Raw genomic sequence first — 26577 nt, 5'->3', positions numbered from 1 at the left:
TCTGTCTCAATGGCCACATGCAGTGCCGTGTCTCCCCACGTGTTGATCCGTCTCTTCTGAATCTCTGGATCATTAATGTAAATTTCCACAACACGCTCCCATTTTCGATTCTTCACTGCAGAACGCAGTTCCATTTCGTCGATCGCCAACGATTCGAGCACTTCCATTTTGGGGAAAACAAAATGGAACTCTGCCGATTCAAACTAAAACTGATTTTACGACTATCTTATGTGGGGGTGCAAGGGATCGATGGATCGATCAGCAGGAATTAATTAATGATGACTGAGACCAGACGGGGCTTTGTGATGATTTAAGTAGGCAAGCTAAAGCCGTATAATATCATGGCCCCATGATGGGAGGAATATTACTTTCGTCTCATCCGTTGGAAAGAATATATATTATAATAACCTTGAAAATCTTAATGTGGGCCCCTTTTTCATATATTTCAACTTGTCTCCTTTAAGATCAACATAAACAAGCTGCACATCGGTGTGGCTTTACCAAAAGAAAAAAGAGGGCTTTGCAATTCATCTTATCATGCAAGTTTCAATTTGACGGTAAATAACACTACTTCTGGTCTTTACCATTAAATTTGAGTAGATTAAAAAGTTAGGTAAGTTTATCAATTATATATAATACATGTGATTTAATCTTTCAAAAGTATCCCTGTGTAATATTAGATTATATATCAATTTATAAAATGTCTAAATTAGTTTAAAAATGATAAATATGAGAAACAAATTAAATGGACCGAGCTGTTATATATTTATGATCAAATTCAAATCCTAATTAGTTCCTATACTAAAAATTAGAGGGAGTATCACTATATGTATACTTTGTTTTTTTTTTCCCATTTTAAGGGATATTTCAAGTATAAGTTTTTTAAAGTAAAAATAATGCTTATGCTTCCCGCCTGTTCAAGGAAAAATAAAAAGATACCTGATGAGAAAGAGAAAATTAAATGACACGTTTGTTTGTTTGCTTTTCGTGTTTCATGCATGTCTTGGATGATTTTGATTTTCTTCTTCTCTTTCTGTTTTTTTTAAAAAAAATATGTCTGTTTCTTTTTCAAAAAAAAAAATGCTTATGATTCCTGCCTTCAGTTCAAGGAAAAATAAAAGATACTGATTCCTTTCAAAAAGGAAAGAGAAAGAGAAAATTAAATGACACGTTTGTTCGTTTGCTTTTCGTGTTTCATGCATGTTTTGGATGATTTTGATTTTCTTTTTGTTTCTTTTTCAAAATTTTTCTTGTTTTGGGACCCTTTGATCATCATCTTCATCTTATTATATCTGGATTGTTCAAACATGATTTGGGCCGTTGATATTTGATTTCGTTTCCATCTAAAATAAAAATAATTTTTTAATTATTATTTTTTCAAAAAATATTTTTATTTAAAAATAATTAATTAAAAATTTTTAATCTAGACGGTTGAGACATAATGAGTTTGGGATTTATCACCTGAGTTGGTGAAATTGGATACATTTGTAGACCCCACAAAAAAACCATTAGCAAAGTTCTATTTTGACCTAAAACAAAATAAAGTTATTTGTAGATAATCAAATACTACTGTGTCACATAATAAAATTCTCTTTATTTTGCAAAGAAAGCATAAAAGCTATTTAAACCTCTCTTCCAATGCCTCTGCGTCTTCATTTTTCTCCTTGTTCTTCCCTTCGTCTTTATCTTTCTTCTTCTTGTTCTTCTCCTCTACCTCTGGAGAGTGGCACACGAGAAAAACTAGCTTTGAGAAGACGCCGATGGAGTGGAAATTGAGTTGCCCCGTAAAAGTAGGGAGGGATCAAAGCCAAGCCAACGTACGCGGGGACATACACAGACAACTTGTTTATGGGGCCAACAAGTTCAAAGGTTTGCGCAGCACAGAAAGAAATCAACATGGTCAAAACTGAGAGAAACAGAGAAGATAAACCCAAGCACAGAGTCCGCGGCAGATGTCTTCGGTAGGGATCGGGCCGATCACTTTGAGAGCTGTAAATGGCGAGAAAGGCGGCGAGGGAAATGACGGAGGAGCCAAAGGAAACCAGTGCCGTGATAACAAATATGAGGAATTCATAACGGTTGCCTACAATCGGCCTGCCGTTGCCTTCGTCGTAGCCTCCCGGGATCTGGTAGCACGTTCCAAAGGTAACGCCGGACATAAGCGTCGCCGCCACTATGTAATTTCCGGATATGTCCTTCATCCATTGGTTACTTTTTTGCACCAGATCATGGTGTTCCTCCTCGAAGACCATCACCGGCGTTTTGCCTTCCTTATTTTTCCGTTTAATGAACTCCGGCGGCATCATTTTCTTCACATACTGCATACATAAATACAAACGTATGTACAGTTAAATGATAGCTACAAATTACTGGTATTAATTAAGCTAAGTGATCATATATATTTCACCGGTACTAAATATAAAACCCATTGTGTAGTGTAAATTACACTATAAAGTGGGTCTTATATTTAAAACCGAAGAAGTATATGTATACACACACCTCAAACCAGCTGATTTCCCATTGCAAGAGAAGGACAGACGTATCCATAAGCCTATGACGAGAAGGCTTGGCGACCAAGTGCAGGGCAGTATTGCCATGGACGTCGGATGCATGGTGAAGCTGCCGATTCCAGATGGATGGGTTCTTCTTGAACTGCTCCAATAGGATTGACTGTCTCTCTTCTACCGCCACCAACATGACATTCTTCTTCTCATCAGTTTCATCCTCAATTGCAAATGGCCTTTTTTCCAAGATTGCCCGCACCATTTCGGTCGCACCATGTTTTGTTGCTCTCAACAATGGTGTCCATCTTAATAATGATGCTGCATGCGCATGCATACTTATTATCAGTTACCCACATGTAGACAAAAATAATAAAATTAATTAAATAAAGTCATTTTTTTAATTTATTTTTAGGATCCAAGTACCTTGATATGAAGGACCTAGCGTTGGTAAGTTCGCCGGATGATCGTCATCCCTCCCCAACAACTCCATCTCCATCAAATCATAAAAAAAAGCGTCATTGTCTACCAGTTGTTCCATGATCCGCCCACCAAATACATGTCTTGGTGTCCATCTTAATAATGATGCTACATGCGGATGCATACTTATTATCAGTTACCCACATGTAGACAAAAATAATAAAATTAATTAAATAAAGTCATTTTTTTAAAATTTATTTTTAGGATCCAAGTACCTTGATATGAAGGACCTAGCATTCGTAAGTTCGCCGGATGATCGTCATCCCTCCCCAACAACTCCATCTCCATCAAATCATCAAAAAAAGCGTCATTGTCTACCAGTTGTTTCATGATCTCCCCACCAAGTACATGTCTTCTTTTCTTCTCTGCCAACCACGGACAGAAATGTTAAGCTTTTGAGTCATTTTTTTAATCGTAATTTATAAAATATAATGTAAATATATGTGATGAGTTTTATTTTGGCTTACATAAAACGTATGTGATTAAAAGTGCTTATGATCATAATTCCAGACAAGTCCTCCTACTTCCATGTGTAAATCCTTCTCAACTAATTTTCACGTATAGTTAAATTATAACTCAATATGCCTCAAATTGATAATTTTTTTCCCAAGTTTATTCTTATTAAAATTCTCTCCCTGTATGTATAAATAATTTTTAGGGAGAATTGCAATTAGGTCCCACTCAAGGGAATTAAATAACAAAAGGTCCCTTGAAATCATGAAATTATTCTGAAGTCTCAAGGGACTTTTTTGCAATAAATTTTATTTGTTTAATTACCAAATTGCCCTTTATTTTTTAAATTTGCATTGACAATTGAAAGAGCAGTGGTTGACAACTCAGGGTGTAGGGATTGACAACTATCGCGGCTGGTTTGATAACTTATAATGTGATATGTTGAGAAAATATATTGTCAAACCAGCCGCGATAGTTGTCAATCCCTGCACCCTGAGTTTGTCAACCACTGCTCTTTCAGTTGTCAATGCAAACTTAAAAAAAAAAAGGGCAATTTGGTAATTAAACAAATAAAATTTATTGCAAAAAGGTCCCTTGGGACTTCAGAATAATTTCATGATTTCAAGGGACCTTTTTGTATTTAATTTCCTTGAGTGGGACCTAATTGCCATTTTCCCTAATATTTAACTCTGAATCTTCTTTCTTTCTTTTCTTTCCAATGATAATTAAATAAGAGTAAGACTGAAAAAATAATTATTAATAAGTAATAACCCTCCAAATGTACTTATGTTTCGAACTAAAAGTATTTCTTCTATAAGCAACTTATAATAAGGAGTCGAATATTGGTAAATGAAAAGATCTAATTAAGCATTAAAATTAATAATTAATTACCTGTGGTACTTCTTAAAAAGGAGAATCCGAAAGGAGCTTCATGGGTGGGAGGCTGATCAGGTTGTCCAGCAAAATCCGGGAGGACTTCGGAAATCGGAGTATGATCATTACGTCAGCAACATCATTTTAATTAAGAAAAATTAATCTTCTCGGCTGCTTTAACTTTTAAGTCAGTCATGACCAGTGATGTAATTATGTTGAGTACGACTCAGTTTCTAAATATTTAACTGCCTTCAAAATGTTAACAATTTAACATTGATTCCCTTTATAAATTTTTCCACTCAAAAAATTAAAAACTCCTTTTAGAAATTTTATCCTTGTCATCCATTGCTGTATCCAACTTGGCCAGGGGGGGGGGGACAAAAGCTGAATGAGCGGCCGCATCAGACATGACTTCGCATGAGGAGAGAAGGTGGGGTGGAAAATTATGACCCAAGGAATCCTAACTTTAATTCACTTTTTTTTTTTTACTTTGTAACTTACTTTTTAAAATACTCATATTAATTAAACATATCAAAGGATTTTTATTCAAAAATAGTCATGATTATAATGAAAAGAATACTTTAAGAAAATAAACTTATATTTATTACAAATAACTATCTTAAATAATTTTTTTTATCTATTAGTTAGTTTAGTAACTCTTATATTAAAGGTCAAAGATAGTCATTAATTAATAAGAATAAAGCTAAATAAAAAAAATAATTAAAATTCTAGATGGATTGATGGAGGTGGGCGCACTTACAGCGGTAAAAAAGGTTCTCCCACCAACGAAGGTGAGTGCTACTCTTAAATGCCGAAGGAATAGAGGCCAGTATGTCCAGAGGTGCCTGCCCTTTTTCATCGATGATGGAAATCATGTCGGGAAGGAGATGCATTAATAGTAATGATAATTCTGCATTAACGATGAATTCAATTCAATTACTGCCTCTGGTATTAATATAAGATCTAACTTGATTTTTATTTTGATCATAAATGTAAGACCTCAATCTACTTTGTCTCTCATATTTATGTATTTTTTTATTAGTCTTTCTAATAATGACAGTTTTAGCCAATACACTTAATTAGTAAGAATATTTTAGGAAAGACAACAGCTACTTATTATAAATAACTAACTTAACTTATTTTCTTAATCTACTCAAATTAGTCAATGAGCTCTTATATTTAGGATTGAAGATACTATATTGCTATATAAAAAGCTAGATAACTAACTAATTTATGAATATTAAGAAAATTAGTAAAATTAGTCCTTTGAAATAAATATATGTTATTTTTCTTGGCACAATCTTATTAATGACATGTACTTGAATTACTATAGTAACTCCTTAACATGCGTAATCACCATAAAAATCACTCAAAGGCAAAATAGATAAATATTAAAAAAAATTAATTTGGGTGTTATATTTATGACTCAATTAATTTTTTAACTAATTCTTATGTTAAAAATTGGAAGTAGTATATACTTCAGTACTATTTATCAAGCAAAGGATTCCATTAACTAACTAAACCATCATGGAATGTAATTTTGAATAACGTATTATTCCATTCCATTTGATCCTAAACAAACAATACCTCTAGTCCAAAATATATTAGTCATTTTTAACCATATCATCATCATTAGAACTATGGAAGAAAAAATAACTTGTAATTAAACCCGCGTTCAATTGAAATTCCCACCCCCCAACCCGTATTAAGGATTTGAAAGAAAGAGAGACAAATATGAGGAGTTATATTTAAGCATTAATTAAAGCGATAAAATTAGCAAATAAGTATTCATTATTCTCAAAATAATTTATACCATGGATTAAAACAAATTTTCTAAAAAAGTAACTTAACATTTTAAGTGAACGGAGTAGAAGATCTAATTAACTAACTAATTTTTAAAATAAGTAAAATCACAGACCGAAATACTTTCGTTGAATGGTTAAGTGAAGTGCAGATTCCCCATTGGGCTTCACGTAAGGAGCTGTGGCATGCTCAGGTTCTGCATAGCCATAGAGAAGGAGGAAGGCCACCCGGTGACCATGAACAGCAGCCAAGAACAAAGGCGTCTCTCCCTCGTTGTTACGCGCCAGAAGCTTAATAATCAACATTCAATATCATCATCATCATCATCAATAAGTTTTAAATTTTATATAAAACAAGAGACGTCTCAATATATACTATGAAGTAATGCGAGTTTAAATTTTTTGGGCTAATGTAATTTTTGGTAACTCAAGTGCGTTCTCATTTTAGTTCTAGTTTTTCAAGTTTTAAACTATAGGTTTTGGTGATTTAATGGGCAAGATGGTTCAAGTTTTTCTTGAATTATAAGGACTAATATTTTAAATAAAAAGAAACTTGAGAGATCTAAAGCAAAATAAAAACAAACTTGAATGACCAAAAATTGTATGAACCTAAATTTTTCAATGATTTTTTTTTTAAATATCTAAAACTGCACAGTTAATACATATATTTATATATATATATAAATTGTGAAGAATTCAAAACTGCAACATTAGATATCAGAATGTCACCTACTTTTTGTAAAATTTAATAATGAATAGGGAAAAAAACATTTGAAAAGTTGAAGCAATAGAGATGGACGCCCCTTGCCGCTCTCTATGCCGGTTACACTCCGCAATGTTAATAGTTAGAGTGAGATATTCTAACCACTATTTTGCTTTGATTACACATATTTTCTCTCAAATTAATATATATATATATATATATTAGCTGAGACCATTAATATCGTCAAAAAATATTTTTTTTAAAAAAATAGAATCATGAAGCATGCATGTTTCTAATTAAAAACAGAATAATTAAAGATTCAATCTCATCATGCACATGCGTGTGCATCAAGTAATCAATCAAAGAGATTGAATTAATTACGGCGCGGGTTCTGTGTTGCGGGCTGGAAAGGGCATCAAGGATGCGGCGACACAACGGGGAAGAGCCCATAACGGCGGCGCAGTGAAGAGGTGTGTTGCCCCACTGATTCCTGGCTGACAGAATCTCCACGACGTCTTCTTCACCTCTGGGCATTTCTTCGAACAGCTCATCGACGGTGCGGGGTTGTGTCCCATACATGACAGCTGCGTGCAGTACAGTGTCAGCCCACTTGTTCATCTTGGCCAGCCACAGCTCTGCACATGGCGGCAGGCCCCTCATTGTGCGCAGCACAGCCCCCCAATCTCGGCCCCTTGACCCAAGACGCAGTTCCCTAATTGCCTCATTCTTCTCAGCGTCCCCAACTAAATTCGTCTCTCTCGGATGTGTATAGACAGACACACTCACATACATAATTCAACAGGATCTCTGCAGACGCGCACACACACATACTTCACCAGGATGTCTACAAAAGAGATCTATATATAGGCTCCATATAACACACGCTACTATTGCTGTTTCTTATATATCACTCTGCTTCTATTTATAACTTATTTATACCAAAAATTGCAATATGTTTTAGGAAGCATTGTAATAAAGTCTCCAAAAAGAAATATAATTACTAAAAAATTCAATGACAATTTGAACAGTCTGTAATAATAATAATAAGTCCTATAGGAAGGAGCAGCAACTTCTAATTTGTTATTGAAATTTTTTTGTATTTATTTTATTTTCTAAGGGAGTTAAAGGACCCCGCCATCTATCAGTCTTTACGCTGGACTTTATTGATTACCCATCTCATTGCTCATTCCGTTTCTTTTCATGAGGATTAACTATCAAAATCATACTATTCTTTTACCCAAAAAAATCATACTATTCAAAATATTAGTTAAATTTAATTAAAAGTGACAAATATGTAAGGAATTTTTTCCCTTGCGTATGAAAAAACTAAAAGAGAGATAATGAGTAAATATTTAGTATAAATAAGAATAATTTATTGCACATGAATAATAAGTGAGGTGTGTATATCTATCTATATATATATATATATATATATAACTAATGAGGGTAAAATGAAAAGATCAGTTTAAAATTTTAGACCAAAAAATTTATTACCTTTAAACCACGTGCATTGTGAGACCATGGCCGGTTGCATCCGACTGCGTCCAAGAGGTTGGGTCCTATTATCCAAAAATAAAAAAAGAGGGTCCGGCAAATTAAAGAAACAAAAATTAAAATGTTGACCTTCCACATGAAATATTACTCATTTAGAAAATAGCAATATCATATTATTTATATATATCATAAATAATAATAGGGCTCGACTCAGTTTGCAATTTTACATAAGACACCCGTGCTCAACCACAAATTAACAAGAGAATTATTAATTAAGACGACAAAATAATGGGAAAATAACAAAAAAAATCTATTGAATTTCAAAAAGATAAATAAGTTATGCTGACTATTTTTGTAATAGTTTTGACAAGTTAAAATATATTAAAATTAGCTATTTATCATTTTCGAATTCAAATAGTATTTTTTTAAAAACATTTTTCCTGGAAATTTGTGATATGATTAAATAAAAATAAAGTGTGTGCATAATACATACCATATTATTATTATACTTTGATCAAATGATCCATTATATTAAAACAAAAAGATAATTACATAAAATTTAGTGATATTTCCCGATCTCCTATTCTAATGGCCAATGTACAATTGCATATGAAAATATGTATTAGAAATATATAATCCTTATATATTATTTATAAACTTTCGTGTATATATGAGGGAATTGAAAGCCAAAGGAAAGCACAATTAGCTGATTTGCATTTGAATTTTAATTGTGCCATTTTGATTAACAGAAATTCCAAACGAATCAGATGCTTCCTACTTTTCTTTTTGTCTGTCTCGCTTGCTTGGAATGTAATCCATCCATGTTCTTCACTTTTATCGCATCATCCATTGAAGACAAGTCAACAAGTGGGGAAAAGTAATTCCCCTAAAAAAAACAGAGAAAGGGAAAGACAATTAGTTTCTTCTTTTTGGATCATCATCCCTTCATTTCTCTTTTCGTGTTTCTTCTTCTTTTTTTTTTTAAATTTTCACAGACAGATTTATCTGTAAATTATATAAAATGTATTAAATAATTAACTTGAATGGAACATGGTCCTATTTAATTAAATTGGTATGTTTTAAAAAAAAATTGCCCTTATTAAAGAAAGGGCATTAACAATATGTTTTAGAAAGAATTGCAATAAAGTCTCAAGAAAGAAATATAATTACTAAAACATTCTAATGACAACCAATCAGCTTATAATGATAAATTCTATAGTAGGGAATGACAACTTTTAACTTGTTATTGGAACTTTTAGTGTTCATTTTCTTTTCTTAGGATCTCATTCCTATGTTTTATATTTATCTCTACATTTATTAAGTCGATAGGGACAAAATTTAAAAAAATTATTAATTACCTTACAAGTTACTTATATTTATAAAATAACTTTTTCCCCTACAAATAACTTATGAATAGTAACAGAATAATATGTGTGTGTATATAGCTTCCTTACTTCTTGTTGCTCCAAACAAGTCTGCTTACTTTCTACACTTCTGGCCATATTATTCTTTTCTTGGTGTAAGACAGAATAAAGCAAACAAGGAAGTTAAAGAACCCCGCCATCTATCTGTCTTATGCTGGACTTTATTGATTGCCCATCTCATTACTCATTCCGTTTCTTTTCATGAGGATTAACTATCAAAATCATACTATTCTTTTACCCAAAAAAAAAAGCATACTATTCAAAATATTAGTTAAATTTAATTCAAAGCAACAAATATGTAAGTAATTTTTTCCCTTACTTATGAAAAAACTAAAAGAGAGATAATGAGTAAATATTTAGTATAAATAAGAATAATTTATTGCACATGAATAATAAGTGAAATGTGTATCTATATATATATATATAAAATAACGAGGGTAAAATGAAAAGATTAGTTTAAAATTTTAGACAAAAAAAAATTTATTACCTTTAAACCACGTGCATTGTGAGACCATGGCCGGTTGCATCCGACTGCGTCCAAGAGGTTGGGTCCTATTATCCAAAAATAAAAAAAGAGGGTCCGGCAAATTAAAGAAACAAAAATTAAAATGTTGACCTTCCACATGAAATATTACTCATTTAGAAAATAGCCATATCATATTATTTATATATATATATATCATAAATAATAATAGGACTCGACTCAGTTTGTAATTTTACATAAGACACGTGTGCTCAACCACAAATTAACAAGAGAATTAAGACGACAAAATAATGGAAAAAAACAAAAAAAAATCTATTGAATTTCAAAGAGATAAATAAGTTATGCTGACTATTTTTGTAATAGTTTTGATTACTATTGTAATAGTTTTGACAAGTTAAAATATATTAAAATTAGTTATTTATCATTTTGGAATTCAACTAGTATTTTTTTAATCCTTTTTCCTGGAAATTTGTGATATGATTAAATAAAAATAGAGTGTGTGCATAATACATACCAATTTATGTGGTCATTTAATTTACGGTTAATAAAAATAAGGTGTGTGCATAATGCATACCATTTTTTAACTTTACAAATTCAATTTGGTCATTTAATTTAAAAATATATATTTTTAATCTATTAACCGTAAAATTCCCAACAAAAAAAAAAGTAAGATTTTAAATATTGATAAAACATTCCCAAATATTAACATAATATATTTAATTTTTAAAACAATTATGATTATTACAAAAAATAGTCAGTTAGGCTGATAATTTTAGAATTAAAGGATAAAATGCATGTTTTTTTAAAGCTAAGAGACCAAATTAAAACCTTATATAAACTTAAAGCACTAAATGTATATTTTAATTTGGGAAAATCCCAAAAAAATGATTACTGAATTTCAAAATACCAAATCAGGAATTACTACAAAAATGGGTTGTTATTTGCTCTTTGAATGTAGTCATTTTCTTTATGAGTGTAATAATTAATACTGATTTAGAATTTTGAAATTTAGCTATCACTTTTTTGGGATTTTCCCTTTTAATTTTAATTTTTTTCTGGAATGCATGATTGCACCGTTGATTTATTATTTATGAGAACAATTCATCAAATCATTATTAACTCTGAATCTTCTTTCTTTCTTTTCTTCCCAGTGATAACTAAATAAGGTTAAGATTGAAAAATAATTATTAATAAGTAACAACCCTCTAAATGAACTTATGTTTCGAACTAAAAATATTTCTTCTATAGGCAACTTATAATAAGGAGTCGAAAATTGGTAAATGAATTATTATTTATTTATGCTTTGAGGCGTGCAAGTGCAGGTTAAAAAAAAGATCTAATTAAGCATTAAAATTAATAACTAATTACCTATGGTACTCCTTAAAATGGAGAATCCGAAAAGAGCTACACGCGTGGGAAACTGATCACGCTGTCCAGCATAATGCCAATCTGAAATAGGAGTATGATCATTACGTCAGCAACGTCATTTCAATTAATTCTCTATTCAGGTAATAATATTATCATAATGATACCACTAATGATAATAATAATCTCAATGTTAAAATCACATTTGGTCTTTTAATTTTATACAATATTTTAGTTTGATCTCTTAAATTTAAAAAATATATTTTTAGCTTTTTAATTCTAAAATTATTAGTATTAAATGATAATTTTTTATATAAATCATTGTTGTTTTGAAAATTAAACTTAATATATTTGTATTTAAAAATTTGTTATTAACGTCCAAGATCTCAATAGTATCATTCTTTATAAACAGTTTTAGGGTTAAAAGACTAAAAAAAAATACTTTTTAAAGTTAAGCAATCAAACTGAAACTTTTTGTATGGCTGAAAAACTAAAAATATACTTTAACTTACTTCCAAACAATATTTCCAATTGTTAATATAAGAATTATATAAGTAATTTAGGAAGATTAAAGAAACTAATTTAGTTGGTCAATTTGTAATAAATGTGTGATAAATTTTTCCTAAATTACCTTCTTTAGTAATGTGCATTGGAATTATTTCTTGATGAAACCTCTTACAGTCAATAGAGATATTTTAGATAAAATATTATAAATTTAGAAAAAAAATAAATTAAGATCTTATATTTAGAATAAAATTTAATCTTCTAGTTAAGCACCAGATGCAGTATTATATATGACTAGATGGAGTACATCTTTTTGAAAAGTTAAGGTTAGGTTTTTAACTGTAATTTTCGGTGTTTGAAAAAAGAAAAAAGAGAGCTTATAAATTGAAACATAAGAGCTTTAATTTGTCACATGACTAAATTAAGATCACTTACAGGGGTACCAAAGCCTCTCCCACCACCTCAGGCGAGGGGCACTCCTGAACGCCGAAGGAATAAAGCTCAGGATGTACAGAGGGGTATGCCCTTTTTCATTGATGATGGAAACCAGGTCGGGGAGGAGACGCATTATTCGGAATGATAATTCTGTATTAATGATCAATTCAAGTCAATTATATTACTATAGAAGGCTAGATAACTAACTAATTTATGAATATTATAAAAATCAGTTAAGTTAGTTATTTATAATAAGTATATATATATTTTTTAAAATAACTTTTTTAGTCATGTGTGTTCGCATTACAATAGTAATTCTTTGACACGTGTAATCATTATTTTAAGGGCAAAATGAATAAATATTTAGAAAAAAATAGTTTTGAGTCTTATATTTATGATTTAATTAAATTTCTAATTAACTGTTATATTAAGAATCGAAAGTAGTATACACTCTGATACCTTTTATCAAGCAAAGGATTTCATTAATTAACTAAACCATCATAGAATGTAATTTTGAATAAAATATTATTCTATTCAGTCCTAAATAAACAATACCTCTGGTACAAAATATATAAGTCCTTTTTAACCATGTCATCATTACTAGAACTATGCTAAACACGTCTTCGATTGAAATTTCCCCTCTCCCTTTTACCCATATTAAGGATTTGAAAGAAAGAGAGAAAAATATGAGGAGTCATCTTTAAGCATTAATTAAAGGGATAAAATTAGCAAATAAGTATTAATTATTCTCAAAATAATTTATACTATGGATTAAAAAAAATTCCTAAAAAGTAACTTACATTTTAAAGCGAAGGGAGTAGAAGAACTGATTAACTAACTTATTTTCAAAGTAAGTAAATCACTGACCGAAATACTTTCGCTGAATGGTTAAATGAAGTACAAAATTCCCACTGGGCTTCACGTAGGGAGTTGTGGTATGCCTAGGTTCTACGAAGTCACTGAGAAAGCAGAAGGCCCTTGGGTGACCATGAACAGCAGCGAAGAACACAAGCGTCTCTCCCTCTTTGTTACGCTTCAGAACCTTAATAATCAACATTCAACATCATCATCATCATCAATAAATTTTAAATTTTATATAAAATAAGTGACATCCCAATATATATTATGAAATAATACAACTTTAAATTTTTGGACTAATATAATCTTTGGTAATTCAAATTTGTTTTTATTTTAATTTTGGTCTCTCAAGTTTCAAACTATATATTTTGATCTTTCATTGGACAATATGGTATAAGTTTTTATTAAATTTTAGGGACTAATATTTTAAATAAAAAAAAGTTGAGAGACCAGAGCCAAAATAAAAACAAACTTAAAGGACCAAAAAAATTGTATGAACATAAATTTTTTAATGATTTTTTTAAAATATCCAACACTGCATAGTTAATATATATTTATATGTATAAAAATTGTGAAGAATTCAAAACTGCAACATTAGATATCAGAATGTCACCTACTTTTGTAAAATCTAATAATGAATAGGTTAAAAAAACGTGTCAATAGTTGAAGCCCTAGGGATGGATGCCCCTTGCCCCCCTCTATGCTAGTTACACCCTGCAACGTTAATAATTAGAGTGAAGTATTCTAACCACTATCTTATTTTGCTTTAATTACACATATTTTCTCTCAAATTTAAAAATAAATATTTTAATTCAGACCATTAATATCGTCAAAAAATATTTTTTAAAAAATTCGTGAAGCATGTTTTTAATTAAAAACAGAATAATTGAGATCCAATCTCATGATGCAGATGCGTGTGCATCATGTAATCAATAAAAGAGATTAAATTAATTACGGCGCGGGTTCTCTGTTCATCGGTGGGAAGGGCATGAAGGATGCGGCGACACAACAAGGGAGAGCCTCTATATGCGGCGCAGTGAAGAGGAGTGTTGCCCACAGAATCTTCAGGACGTCTTCTTCACCTCCGGCCATTGCTTCGAGCAGCTCATCGACGATGCGGGGTGGTGTCCAATAAAGGATAGCTGCGTGCAGCACAGTGTCAGCCCACTTGTTCATCTTGGCCAGCCACAGCTCTGCACATGGTGGCCGGCCCCTCATTATGCCCAGCGCAGCCTCCCAATCTCACCTCTTTGACCCAAGCCGCAATTGCCTCATTTCCTCAACTAAACTCATCTCTCTCCGATGTGTTCAGACGGACACACACACACTATTCAGCAAAAACTCTACTATTAATTACCGTACAAGTTATTTATACTCGGGGAAAGTTAACAGAGTAATACGCGTGTGTCTATACGTGGCTTCCTTATTTCTTGTTGCTCCAAGCAAGTCTGCTCCCTTTCTACACTTCTGGCCAAATTATTCTTTTCTTGGTGTAAGACACAATAAAGCAAACAAGAACGGTAAAGGACCCAGCATATGCCAGACTTTATTGATTAGCTATCTCATTGCTCATTTCGTTTCTTTTATGAGAAATAATTATTAAAATCATACTATTCAAAATATTAATTAAAAACAACAAATACGCAAGTAATTTTTCCCCTTGCTTATGAAGAGAGTAAATGAGAGATAATAAGTGAACGTTTAGTATAAATAAGAATAATTTATTGGAAATGAATAATAAGTGAAGTGTGTGTGTATTTCATGAGGATAAAATGAAAAGATTAGTTTAAAATTTTGGACAAAAAATTTATTACTGTTAAACCACGAGGAGAGAGATTGTTGCTTTAAAAGGAAAAATTAGAGGAGCTGAGGAGGTATTACTTGACATTACTGTACGTGCATTTGTAAAACCATAGCCGGTTACATCCGACGGGGTACAAGACGTTGGGTCTTCTTGTCCAAAAAGAAAGAAGAGGGTCCGGCAAATAAAAGAGACAAAAATTAGAATGTTGACCTTAAGCCATATTATATTATTTATATATGTCATAAATAATAATAGGACTCGACTCAGTTTGTAATTTTACACAAGACACGTTTACTCAATCACAAATTAACGAGAGAATTAAGATGACAAAATAATGGGAAAATAACCAAAAAAAATATTAAATTTCACAGAATAAATAAGTTATGCTGATAGTTTTAACTATTATTCTAATAGCTTTGACAAGTTAAAATCTATCATAATTACTTATTTGTTATTTTGAAATTCAACAAGTATTTTTTTTAATCATTTTTCCTGAAAATTTGTGATATGATTAAATGAAAATAAATTGTGTGCCCATAATACATACCATATTATTATTACACTTTGATCAAATGATCAATTATATTAAAATAAAAAGATAATTACATAAAATTTGGTGATATTTCCTGATCTTCTATTCTAATGGCCAATGTACAATTGCATATGAAAAGAAGTATTAGGAATATATAATCTTTATATATTATTTATAAACCTTCGTGTATATATGAGGGAATTGAAAGCCAAAGGAAAGAAGAATTAGCTGATTTGTATTTGAATTTTAATTGTGCCATTTTGATTAACAGAAATTCCAAACGAATCAGATGCTTCCTACTTTTCTTTTTGTCTGTCTCGCTTGCTTGGAATGTAATCCATCCATGTTCTTCACTTTTATCGCATCATCCATTGAAGACAAGTTAACCAGTGGACAAAAAATAATTCCTCCCTAAAAAAAAAAAAAAACAGAGAAAGGGAAAGACAATTAGCTTCTTCCTCTTGAATCATCATCCCTTCATTTCTTTTTCGTGTTTCACGTTTCGGATTTGATTTTCTTCTTTTTTTAAAAAAAATTTCACAGACGGATTTATCTGTAAATTATATAAAACGTATTAAATAATTAACTTGAATGGAACAACGTCCTATTTAATTAAATTGGTAATTTTTAAAAAAAATTTGCCCTTATTAAAGAAAGGGTATTAACAATATGTTTTTAGGAAGAATTGCAATAGTCTTAATTAAGAAATATAATTACTAAAAAATTCTAATGACAATCGAGCAACTTATAATGATAAGTTCTATAGTAGGGAATGATAACTTTCAACTTGTCATTGGAACTTTTTAGTTTTTTTTTTTTGGGAATCTTATTGTAATTATTCTTATGTTTTATATTTCTCTCTACATTTATAAAGTTGACAGGGATAAAATTAAAAAAAATTATTAATTACTCTACAAGTTACGTATATTTATACAATAATTTTTTTCTTACAAATGACTTATACATAGTAACAGAATATGTGTGTGTGTATAGCTTCCTTATTTCTTGTTGCTCCATAAACAAGCCTGCTACCTTTCTACACTTCTGGCTAAATTATTCTTTTCGTGGTGTAAGACAAAATAAAGCAAACAAGGGCGTTAAAGGACCTAACCATCTACCTGTTATATCCTGGACTTTATTGATTGCTTATCCTATTACTCATTCCGTTTCCTTTTATAACAAATAATTATCAAAATCGTATGATTCGAAATATTAATTTAATTTAATTAAAAACAATAAATATGCAAGATTTGTACAGTAAATTTCCCCTTACTAATGAAGAGAGTAAAGGAGATCAGAGATACTCATGAGTTAATATTTATTATAAAGACATAATAAGCATAAATAAGAGTAATTTATTGCAGAGGGATAATAAGTAAAGTGTGTATATATATTTAATGAGGGTAAAATGAAAATATTAATTTAAAATTTTAGACAAAAATTTTATTACTTAAAAATCATCATAAGAGAGATTCTTTCTTATTAAAAAAAATTAGAGGAAGTATTACTTGACATTGTACGTGAATTTGTGAAATCATATTGTCCAAAAGGAAAGAAAGAGGGTCCGGCAAATTAAAGAAACAAAAACTTAAATAATAGGACTCGACTCGTTTTGTAATTTTACATAGGGTAAAGTATATTTCTAGTTTTTTAACTTTACATGAGATTTTACTTTGGTCTCTTAATTTAAAAAGTAAACTTTTAATCCTTTAACCTTGAAACTGTTAACACAAAACAATGATATTGAGCTCTTAAATATTGATACAATATTATTAAATGCTAATATATTAAGTTTAATTTTCAAAACAATCATGATTGTTATAAAAAAATATCATTTAAAACGACCAATTTTAAAGTTAAAGAACTAAAAGTATACTTTTTAAAATTAAGAGGCTAAACTAAAACATTGCATAAAGTTAAGAGACTAAATGAATACTTTAGCCTTTTACATAAGACATGCATGTTCAACTTTAAATTGACGAGAGAATCAAGACGATAACGTAATGGGAAAATAACAAAAAAAAAGAAGTATACTCTCATTTATAAGACACTTATCACATGTTTCACATAGACTAAGAAAAACTTTAAATTGCATTAACTTTTCATTAAAATATAGCAATTTTTCAACTTTACCCCTATTTAATATATACACCTTTAAAAAAAAAACCTACACTATAGTAAATGAAGGACAATATAGTACATTCACAATAAAAATTTAATAAAATGACTTATAAATAGGACAAAAAACTTTCTCTTTTTGTCTTATAAATAGGACCAAAGGAGTATATTAAAGATAAATAGGTTATGCTAACAGCTTTTGTAATGTATTGTAATAGTTTTGATAAGTTAAATCTATCAAAATCACTTATTTATTATTTTAAATTCAACAAGTACTTTTTTTAAAACATTTTTCCTGAAATAATCCTCCACAAAATGTTAATCATTGCAAATCTTACGACACTATGGTTGCATAGAAATTACTTCCTTAATATAAGATTTCATTTAATTTTTATTTTGATCCTAAATATAAGACTCCAACTCATATTTTATCTTTTTTTTTTTTTGAAAATAATCTTTGTAATAATGGTAGTTATAACCAATGCACTTAATTAACAAGGATATTTTTAAAAAGACAATATCTATTTATTACAAATAATTAAATTAGCTAGTTTTTATAATATAATCAAACTAGTTAACTTTTTTTTTTTAATTAAGGACCGGAAGTAGTATTACTTCCGGTCTTTAATATAAGAGCTAGTTTGATTTTTAATTTGGTCTTAAATATAAGACTTAAATCCACTTTGTCTCTTATATTTATCTATTTTTTTAAGGTAGTCTTTGTAGTAGTTGCTCATGTTAAATATTTTATTCAATAGTAGTTCTAGCTAATACACATGACTAGTAAGGGTATTTTAGAAAAGACAACATCTATTTATTATAAATAACTAACTTAACAAAATTTTTAATTTATTCAAATTAGTCAACTAGCTTTTATATTAAAGATCATGTTAGTATTATAACATTCACATCAGGGATCAATGGCGGCACATTAGAGGAGTCCCAGATTAAATATGCACATATCCTTTCTGGTTTGAATATATACATACGTGCACAATCAGCATAAATATTATATTCCATTAAGCATGAAAGTTTTAAGTTAAATATATTCAAAAATTTGTGATATGATTAAACGAAAATAAAGTGTGTGTGCATAATACATACCATATTATCATCATGCTTTGATCAAATGATCAATTATATCAGTAAAAATATAATTACATAAAGTTTGGTGACATTTCCTGATCTTCTATTCAAATGGTCAATGTACAATTACATATTAAAATATGTATTAGAAATATATAATCCTTGTATATTATTTACAAACTTTCGTGTATATATGAGGGAAAGCCAGAGGAAAGCAGAATTAACTAGTTTGTATTTGAATTTTAATTGTGCCATATAGATTAACAAAAATTCCAGGCGAATTAATTCAAAAGCACAGATGCTTCCTACTTTTCTTTTGGTCTGTGTTACTTGCTTGGAATTTGGTCCATCCATATTCTTCATTTATATCATATCATCCATTGAAGACAAGCCAACAAGTGGGCAAAAAATAATTCCTTTGAAAAAAATAGAGAAAGGGAAAGACAATTAATTTCTTCGTTTAGAATCATCATCCCTTCATTTACTTTTTCGTGTTTCACGTTTCGGATTTGATTTTCTTCTTCTTTTACTTTCACAGATAGATTTATGTATAAATTATATAAAATGTATTAAATAATTAACTTAAATGAACAAGGCCCTATTTAATTGAATACTACCTCCGGTCTGTAAGAGCTCATTTAACTTTTATTTTAATCATAAATATAAAACCCGGCCAATTCACTTTGCCTCTTATATTTATTCATTTTTTTTAAAGTAATCCTTATAATAATGATAGTTCTATCTAATACACTTGATTAATATGGATACTTTAAAAAATACAATATCAATTTATTACAAATAACTAATTTAACAAGTTTTTTTAACTATTCAAATTAGTTAACTAGCTCTTATATTAAAGACTGAAGTTGTTATGTTGGATCTACTTGTCTATAGCAAATAACACCACAAGGAGATGGAGAGGATGATGATATAGCCAAATCTAGCCAGGGCAAGCTTACTCGTACTGTCAATTCCAATTTAAGAAATTTTTTGACTTACTTCATGAACTAAATAATTTTAGTTAACTCCACTAGTAATATTTATCACCCGTAAAAAGTTACACTAGCTCCCTCATATCCCTAATATAGGAGCATTGATTAATTTGGTTTTAAATATAAGATCTTGATCTACTTAATCTCTCATATTTATTATTTTATTTTTTCCAAACTAATTTACTTAACTTATAAAATGATATATAATGTCATATTATATATGCATATTTTAGTAAGATCATGTCAAATTTGTCACAGTAATTCATTTATTTAATTTTCTTAATTAATTTTTTCAAATTAGTTAAATAGTTTTTATATTAATCATCTGGAAGAGCATAATACATGCCATACATAGAATGATACTTTGGAAAAAGGAGAAAGCATAGACGTGTGATTAACTGTTGTTTTATTCCAATTTTCTGAGTTTGCCACTTTGCGTGGGCGCGTTGTACAATGATATCTTTGCACTTATATAATGTATATTTGGAGAGATGATGAAAAAAGAAAGAAAGAAAGAAATCAGTGCGTATTTCTTGTATTTGAGTGATATATGTACGGTATGCCATTGATGAATAAACAATATGAATACGACTATAAAATGATAATTGCTAAGTTTGTTAACTTCTTAAATAGGCCTCCTCTCATATACAATCTCCAATTCTTAATATAAGAGTTACCTTAGCTTTTTAATTTAGTCTTAAATATAAGACTCAAGCCACTCTGTCTTCAATATTTATTTATTTTACTCTCAAATAATCCCTATAGCGGTTGCATATGTTAAGGACTTACTATTGATTTGTAATTCAAATACATATGATTAATAAATGTATATTATGAAAGATAATATTTATTACTACAAATAACTAACTTAATTAATTTTTTTAATCTTTGCAAATTAGTCAATTATGTCTTATATTAAAGATAAGAGATAGTATTTGAATTTTATTTGCTACAAAAATTTCTTACTAAAACAAATTATCATGTAAACCACATAAGGTTTTTGTTTTTTTATTCTGGCCATCGACATTCCAATTTCATTGAAACCACAAATCGCAAAAGCACTAAGAACCTGTTTGGCTCACTGTTTGGAGAGTTTTTTTTTCAAGCAGAAGCAAGTTTGAAAGATTTGTGGTGTTTGAGTTCGCGATGGAGCAATCTGACTTTTGCATAAAAAGCTACAATAACTTATAGGTAAAATCAACTACTTATGACTTATGACTTATGGCTTTTGAAATATGAAGAGAGAAAAAGTTAAGAAATTTACTACCTCTTCTGGTTCTTATTATAAGCTTCAGATAACTAATTACAGATAACAAAAAATTAATTAAACTTAGTTAAAAGTAATAAATAAGTTAGAAATATGCTTTTGTTTTCAAATATGCCCTTATAATAAATGATAATATATATATATATATATATATGAGATCAACATGAGCTGATAAATCATTTAAAATTATTATATTATGTAAATTGATAATTTTTTATTTTTCATTGTTTAATAAAAGTCTTACTCATTTTCTTATTTAAAAACAAAAGTCTTACTCATTTTGATATTTTTACAAATTAAAATTACTTATTCAATCATAAGCCAAACATCTTACTTTCACAAACTAACTTTCATAAAATTCAATCCAAACATAATTGACATTACTCAATTTAACTTTTACCCAATTTAAATTTTTTAAAAATTAAATTGACAGCAAGCTACTTTTCCAATCGCTAATCCAAACGGATCCTAAGCAGACTTGTATGCAAAAGGCACACCAAGTACCATTGGACTCCCTCTCTACACACACACACACACAAACGAGAAGAAAACGACCAAAATAAGCATCCCCGATCATTTAACTGCATTTGTATAATTTCTTTTCCTGTTTTTATGATAAATCTAAGTTTTATAAATAATTAGAAGACAATAAGTGTGCGAAATTTTGATAAGAATTATTAAAGCCACACCGAGTGCATCTTGTTTCTGTTAATATTCAAGCAGCATTGATGAGCAAAACAATTGCAGACAAGTTGAGATATATGAAAAAGTGGCCCACATTAAGATTTTCAAGGTTACCATGTATACATACATACATATATATATATATATATATTTATATATGTTCTTTCCAACGTATGAGACGAAAGTAATATTCCTCCCATGGGCCCATGATATTGCCTTTTTTAAGTAATTGGAAGAAGAAATTAAGAGACATTATTTGAATATTTGTCCTTCACATATTAATGCATAGAACATGTGATAGTGTCTACGAACACAATCCGATACTTAGTTATAGGAATTTGGGGTATTCATCTAACTGAAAGGCACGTAACTACATAAAGTAAGATATGACCAATTGAATTTGAATCTGAATGAATGGGGGAAAAAAAAAACACTTTAATTAAGAAGAGCTAAGACACAACAATATTCGAATCTGATTCAATCCAATGGCAATATGGAAAAAGAAAATTGTACAGTCAATAAAAGAAACAATATCCTACATTCTGCTTCTTTTTTTGGGAATAGTGATCGTTAAGCTCTCTCCCATGTATCTTGGCTGCGGCACCTTCTTGAAAGAGGCTCTGACCAGATCCCAGTAGAGTGGAATCTGAGCTAATGTGTAAAACAACAATGGTAGGAAAATCAAACTGGACATTGGGATAAGCTTAGCTTTCATTTTGGGGTCAACTTCAAGTGAATGGGCCGCAACAAAAGACACTATCATTCATACGATAGCGACATAAAATGACGTTAACGCAAAACACAGTTTCAGCGGCAAGTTCCTACGAAAATCATCTGGTTGCTTCCGCGAACTGTAAACCGCCAAGAAGGCTGCCAAGGAAGTGGTAGAGAAGCAAAACGAGAAGAAAATGGCGATCAGAAAAACATTTAGTGCACTTTGGGCTTCTAACGGCGGTCTTCCAATAGTATTATTTGTGCCTCCTGGGACAGTGTACGATGTTGCGTAGGTGACACCGGCAGTAAGTGCTGCAACAATGGAGTAAGAACTTGAAGTGTCCTTCATCCACTCGTTACTTTCCTTCAATAATTTCTTATGCTCTGCCACGAAGATTTCCTCCGGAGTGTCGCCGTTGTTTTCTTCCATGGGGTATAGATATGATGGTAGGCGTTCTTTCATATACTGCAATCCAATTCAGATATATTATAATGTCAATGTCAGATCTATCTTATTTCCTATGGTCTAATATATGTTTTTACAAAAGTGATTATTTTAAGAAGTTCCAAACGGCTACAGACACGTAACTAAAGTGTTTTCTACCTGGAACCACTTGGCTTCATATTGCATTTGGAGTGCAGAGCCATATACTTCCCAAGGCATGCGTTTTGGTAGAAATGCTGCCATGTGCAACACGTTATTTCCATCGGCATCCACATCTTCTATGAGGCTATCCCAAAGTGGGTGTTTCATTAATTCCCTCAACACGTGGGTTTGCCTTTTTTGTACTGCCGTATGTACAACGTTTCTCTTCTTTTCTGTTTTGTCATATATCGCCACCGGAAGTCTGTCAAGGATTTTTTTCACGAGCTCCAGCAGACCGTACTTTGTTGCCACCAACAATGCTGTCGATTTATTGTCCTTTTTCGAGGATGACGTCGACTTTGCTGCCAATGATGTTTCATTAACAAACTCATCAGAAAATTCGAGTCCAAATCTGAACGAAAGGTTCTAATATTATCTTTCGCATATAGTTTGGTTTACCTTGCCCCTCACTAAGATCTGTAACATTGCTTGGGCAGAATGATTTTCGCTGTACTTGTACTCATAATTTAGCTCCAAAAGTTTGTTCATGATTAGCTTACCCCATAGATATTTCTCTTTTATCTTCTTTATTGACCCTTTAGTCAAACACATGAAAGCCAAAGAAAAAGAAAGTCATCAACAATACAGCAAAGAAAAAAAATGGTTAAAGCATCAAAGATTATTATTGAGGAAGGCATATATATGAACCTAGCTTCGTCATTTTCAGGCACAGTTCTGGTGCGGCATCATGGATCTTCCTCAAAGAGTCAGATTTTCCTACCTCCAAATCTGATCTTCATTCTGAGTTTGATCATCAATTTTCAGCTGCTCTACATCTAAGTCTTTAGTTGACGAACAATATACTGACACAATTTATAGCAATCACATAACTAATTAAATTATCAAGCACACCAGGATTTACACTAATACTTTAAGACAAAAAATGTCATATACTCACGCCTGTACAAGAGTCCTTGGAACGATGTTAGGCGTGTAACACTTCTGAAAGCTGATGGAACAGAAGCAAGGACTTGAAGAGGTGTAACTCCTTCCTTGTTCTCATAGCTAACGATGATCTTTTCATAATCATCACCATAGAGCAAATTATATGATATGCCAGTCGTAGCCCCCAGAGCAAGTTTGCAAACACACTATCTGTCAGAAATCAATTCAAAAACGCTTCAGACTTACTATATATATATATATATATATAAATCATGAACTTAACGTACCGAAGTATTCTCTTTGAATAGTACAGTGAAGAATAGTGTCACCATTTTCCCTTCTCCAGAGTTCTGAAAACTTGGTTGTGGGGATCTTACTACAAACAGAATGAAGATACTGCAAAGTATCTTTGTGACCGTTAAGAGCGGCTGGGAAGAGAGGCGTCTCTCCTTCCTTGTTGCTTTTAAGAACAAGCCTTTCATCAAAGCGTAGTGTTCGTTCACATGTAGAGGTTAAGCCTCGGGAGGCAGCACAGTGCAAAGGAGTATCCTGGTGCTTATTCTGAGCTGTGATAATCTCCATGGTAACTTCTGGGTTGTTCTTCCCAACATCATCAATGAGCTCCATAACAATGGCCTCTGGTGCATGAAGAGTGATAGCCAAGTGCAGTACATTCTCTTCTGATTTGGTGATCTTTGTGGCATGAACATCTGGATGCTGCCTCATTATCTCCACCACTTCATCCCAATTTCATCCCACACGTCTCTGTAAATATTATGCTTTGCTTCCATATAAGAAGAAGCCATTTGTCTCCTCATACTGCTACGTGGCTAGAAGCAGAGAGAAACAAGTACGATTGCTAATTTGCAATACAAATCTCCAATTATCTTCCTCTATTTATGCTAATTAAGCGAGCAAGTTAATCAGTTGCTTTCTTATAATACAAAGCCATACATTATTGTCTTTACTTCCTTGTCGGGTAACTTAGCTTTCTTATAGTACAAACCATATATAGAATGTTACTTTGGAGAAAGAAGAAAGCAGAGTTTCGTTGCAAATATTGCTTATTTTTAGAAATAAGAGAGTATGGTAATTGCTGTTTATAAAAAAGGATAGGGTGAGTAGTGCCTAAATTTGTTACATTTTCAGATATTACCCATTTATTACCCCCATTATTTTTACTATTTAATGCGTATAGATGAAAAAAAAACCCTGTAAATAAGGATATTGTGAGCAAAAAGATTAAAAAAAAATTAAATCTTCTAATTAGCATGAAATCGAGACTTTTTAATAAATTTTATATTTAGGATCAGATTGAATATCAATTTTTAATTACATTTGGACGTTTAAATTTTTCACACATGATTTCCTCTTTACTAGTTCTTATTGTTAATATTCTTTATTTATTTTAATTCTTTTAGGTTTAACATTCATCTAATTTAAATTTGATTGAAAATGCATATATAAGATTGATTATGTACGTTTTCTCTAATGATTAAAATTAATTTCCATATTAAAAAAACAGTGGCCAAAAAAATTCGTCTCAGACAAGGAACGTTGCTACCCACCGAAAAAGAAGAAAAAAGTAAGGACATTGATAATTTTTTTCTTTTTTTGTCAGAGAACATTGATAATTAACTACTCCTCTGGTCCTTAATATAAGACCCATTTAACTAATTTGATTAGATTAAGGAAGTTAGGTAAATTAGTTAATCATAAAAAAAGTGACACATTTTTCCTAAAACATCATAATCATCTTTCTTAATACCCCATTCTCCCTCTTCTATTTGATTATGGTTGAAGGAGTATCCATAGGGTAATTTAGAGAAAATTAATAAATATGAGAAATGGGTCTTATATTTAGGACCAAAACCAACTCAAGAATTGGGTCCTATATTAAGGACCGGAGGAAGGAGTATCCATAGGGTAATTTAGAGAAAATTAATAAATATGAGAAATTGGTCTTATATTTAGGACCAAAACCAACTCAAGAATTGGGTCCTATATTAAGGACCGGAGGAGTATCTTATTTATTGATTATTTTTTCAAAAATATTTCCATGCATCCACAAGGAGGGTGGTTTCCTTCTCCACCATACTTTTGCCGCCTTTGAATTTTGATTTACTTTAGATTTTTTTGATTAAAGATTTAATTTACATTTTTTGTGTTTTAATGAATGTTTTTTTTAATAAAAATTGAATGACTAAGGGTGTATTTAGCTCCAAGGAGAAATTGGAGGTTTGATTAATGAGAAGAGAGGGAGATTTTAGTTACGTTAATTAGTTCAAAAGACAGATATTTTTATATGGACTATTTTACCTTTATTTTATTTAAATTTTTTTAAAGTATATAATTTTATTTAAAGCATAAACATTTAATATATAAAATTTAAAGTTATAATTATTAAAATTGAATAAATATAATTATAATACATAATTAATAGGTAATATATACTCAATAATAATTATATGTA

At 30.5% G+C, this 26577-nt stretch overlaps 1 protein-coding gene across 1 annotated transcript in view; it reads right to left on the bottom strand.

Moving 5' to 3' along the window:
* Positions 1-1682: 1682 nt before the first annotated feature.
* The window catches only part of LOC114746124 (uncharacterized), a 65222-nt gene continuing 40327 nt past the window's right edge, over positions 1683-26577 (bottom strand). Inside the window, exon 2 of the mRNA XM_028934312.1 lies at positions 1683-2318. Within this exon, the coding sequence (XP_028790145.1) occupies positions 1683-2318 (636 nt within the window). The remainder of the gene's footprint in view (positions 2319-26577) is intronic.

This window comes from Neltuma alba, unplaced genomic scaffold (assembly GCF_004799145.2).
Source record: "Neltuma alba isolate B1F8T4 unplaced genomic scaffold, ASM479914v2 tig00004909_pilon, whole genome shotgun sequence".
Lineage (NCBI taxonomy): Eukaryota > Viridiplantae > Streptophyta > Magnoliopsida > Fabales > Fabaceae > Neltuma > Neltuma alba.
The sequence above is the reverse complement of the archived record's forward strand: the minus strand, read 5'-3'. Positions and strand labels throughout refer to the sequence as shown.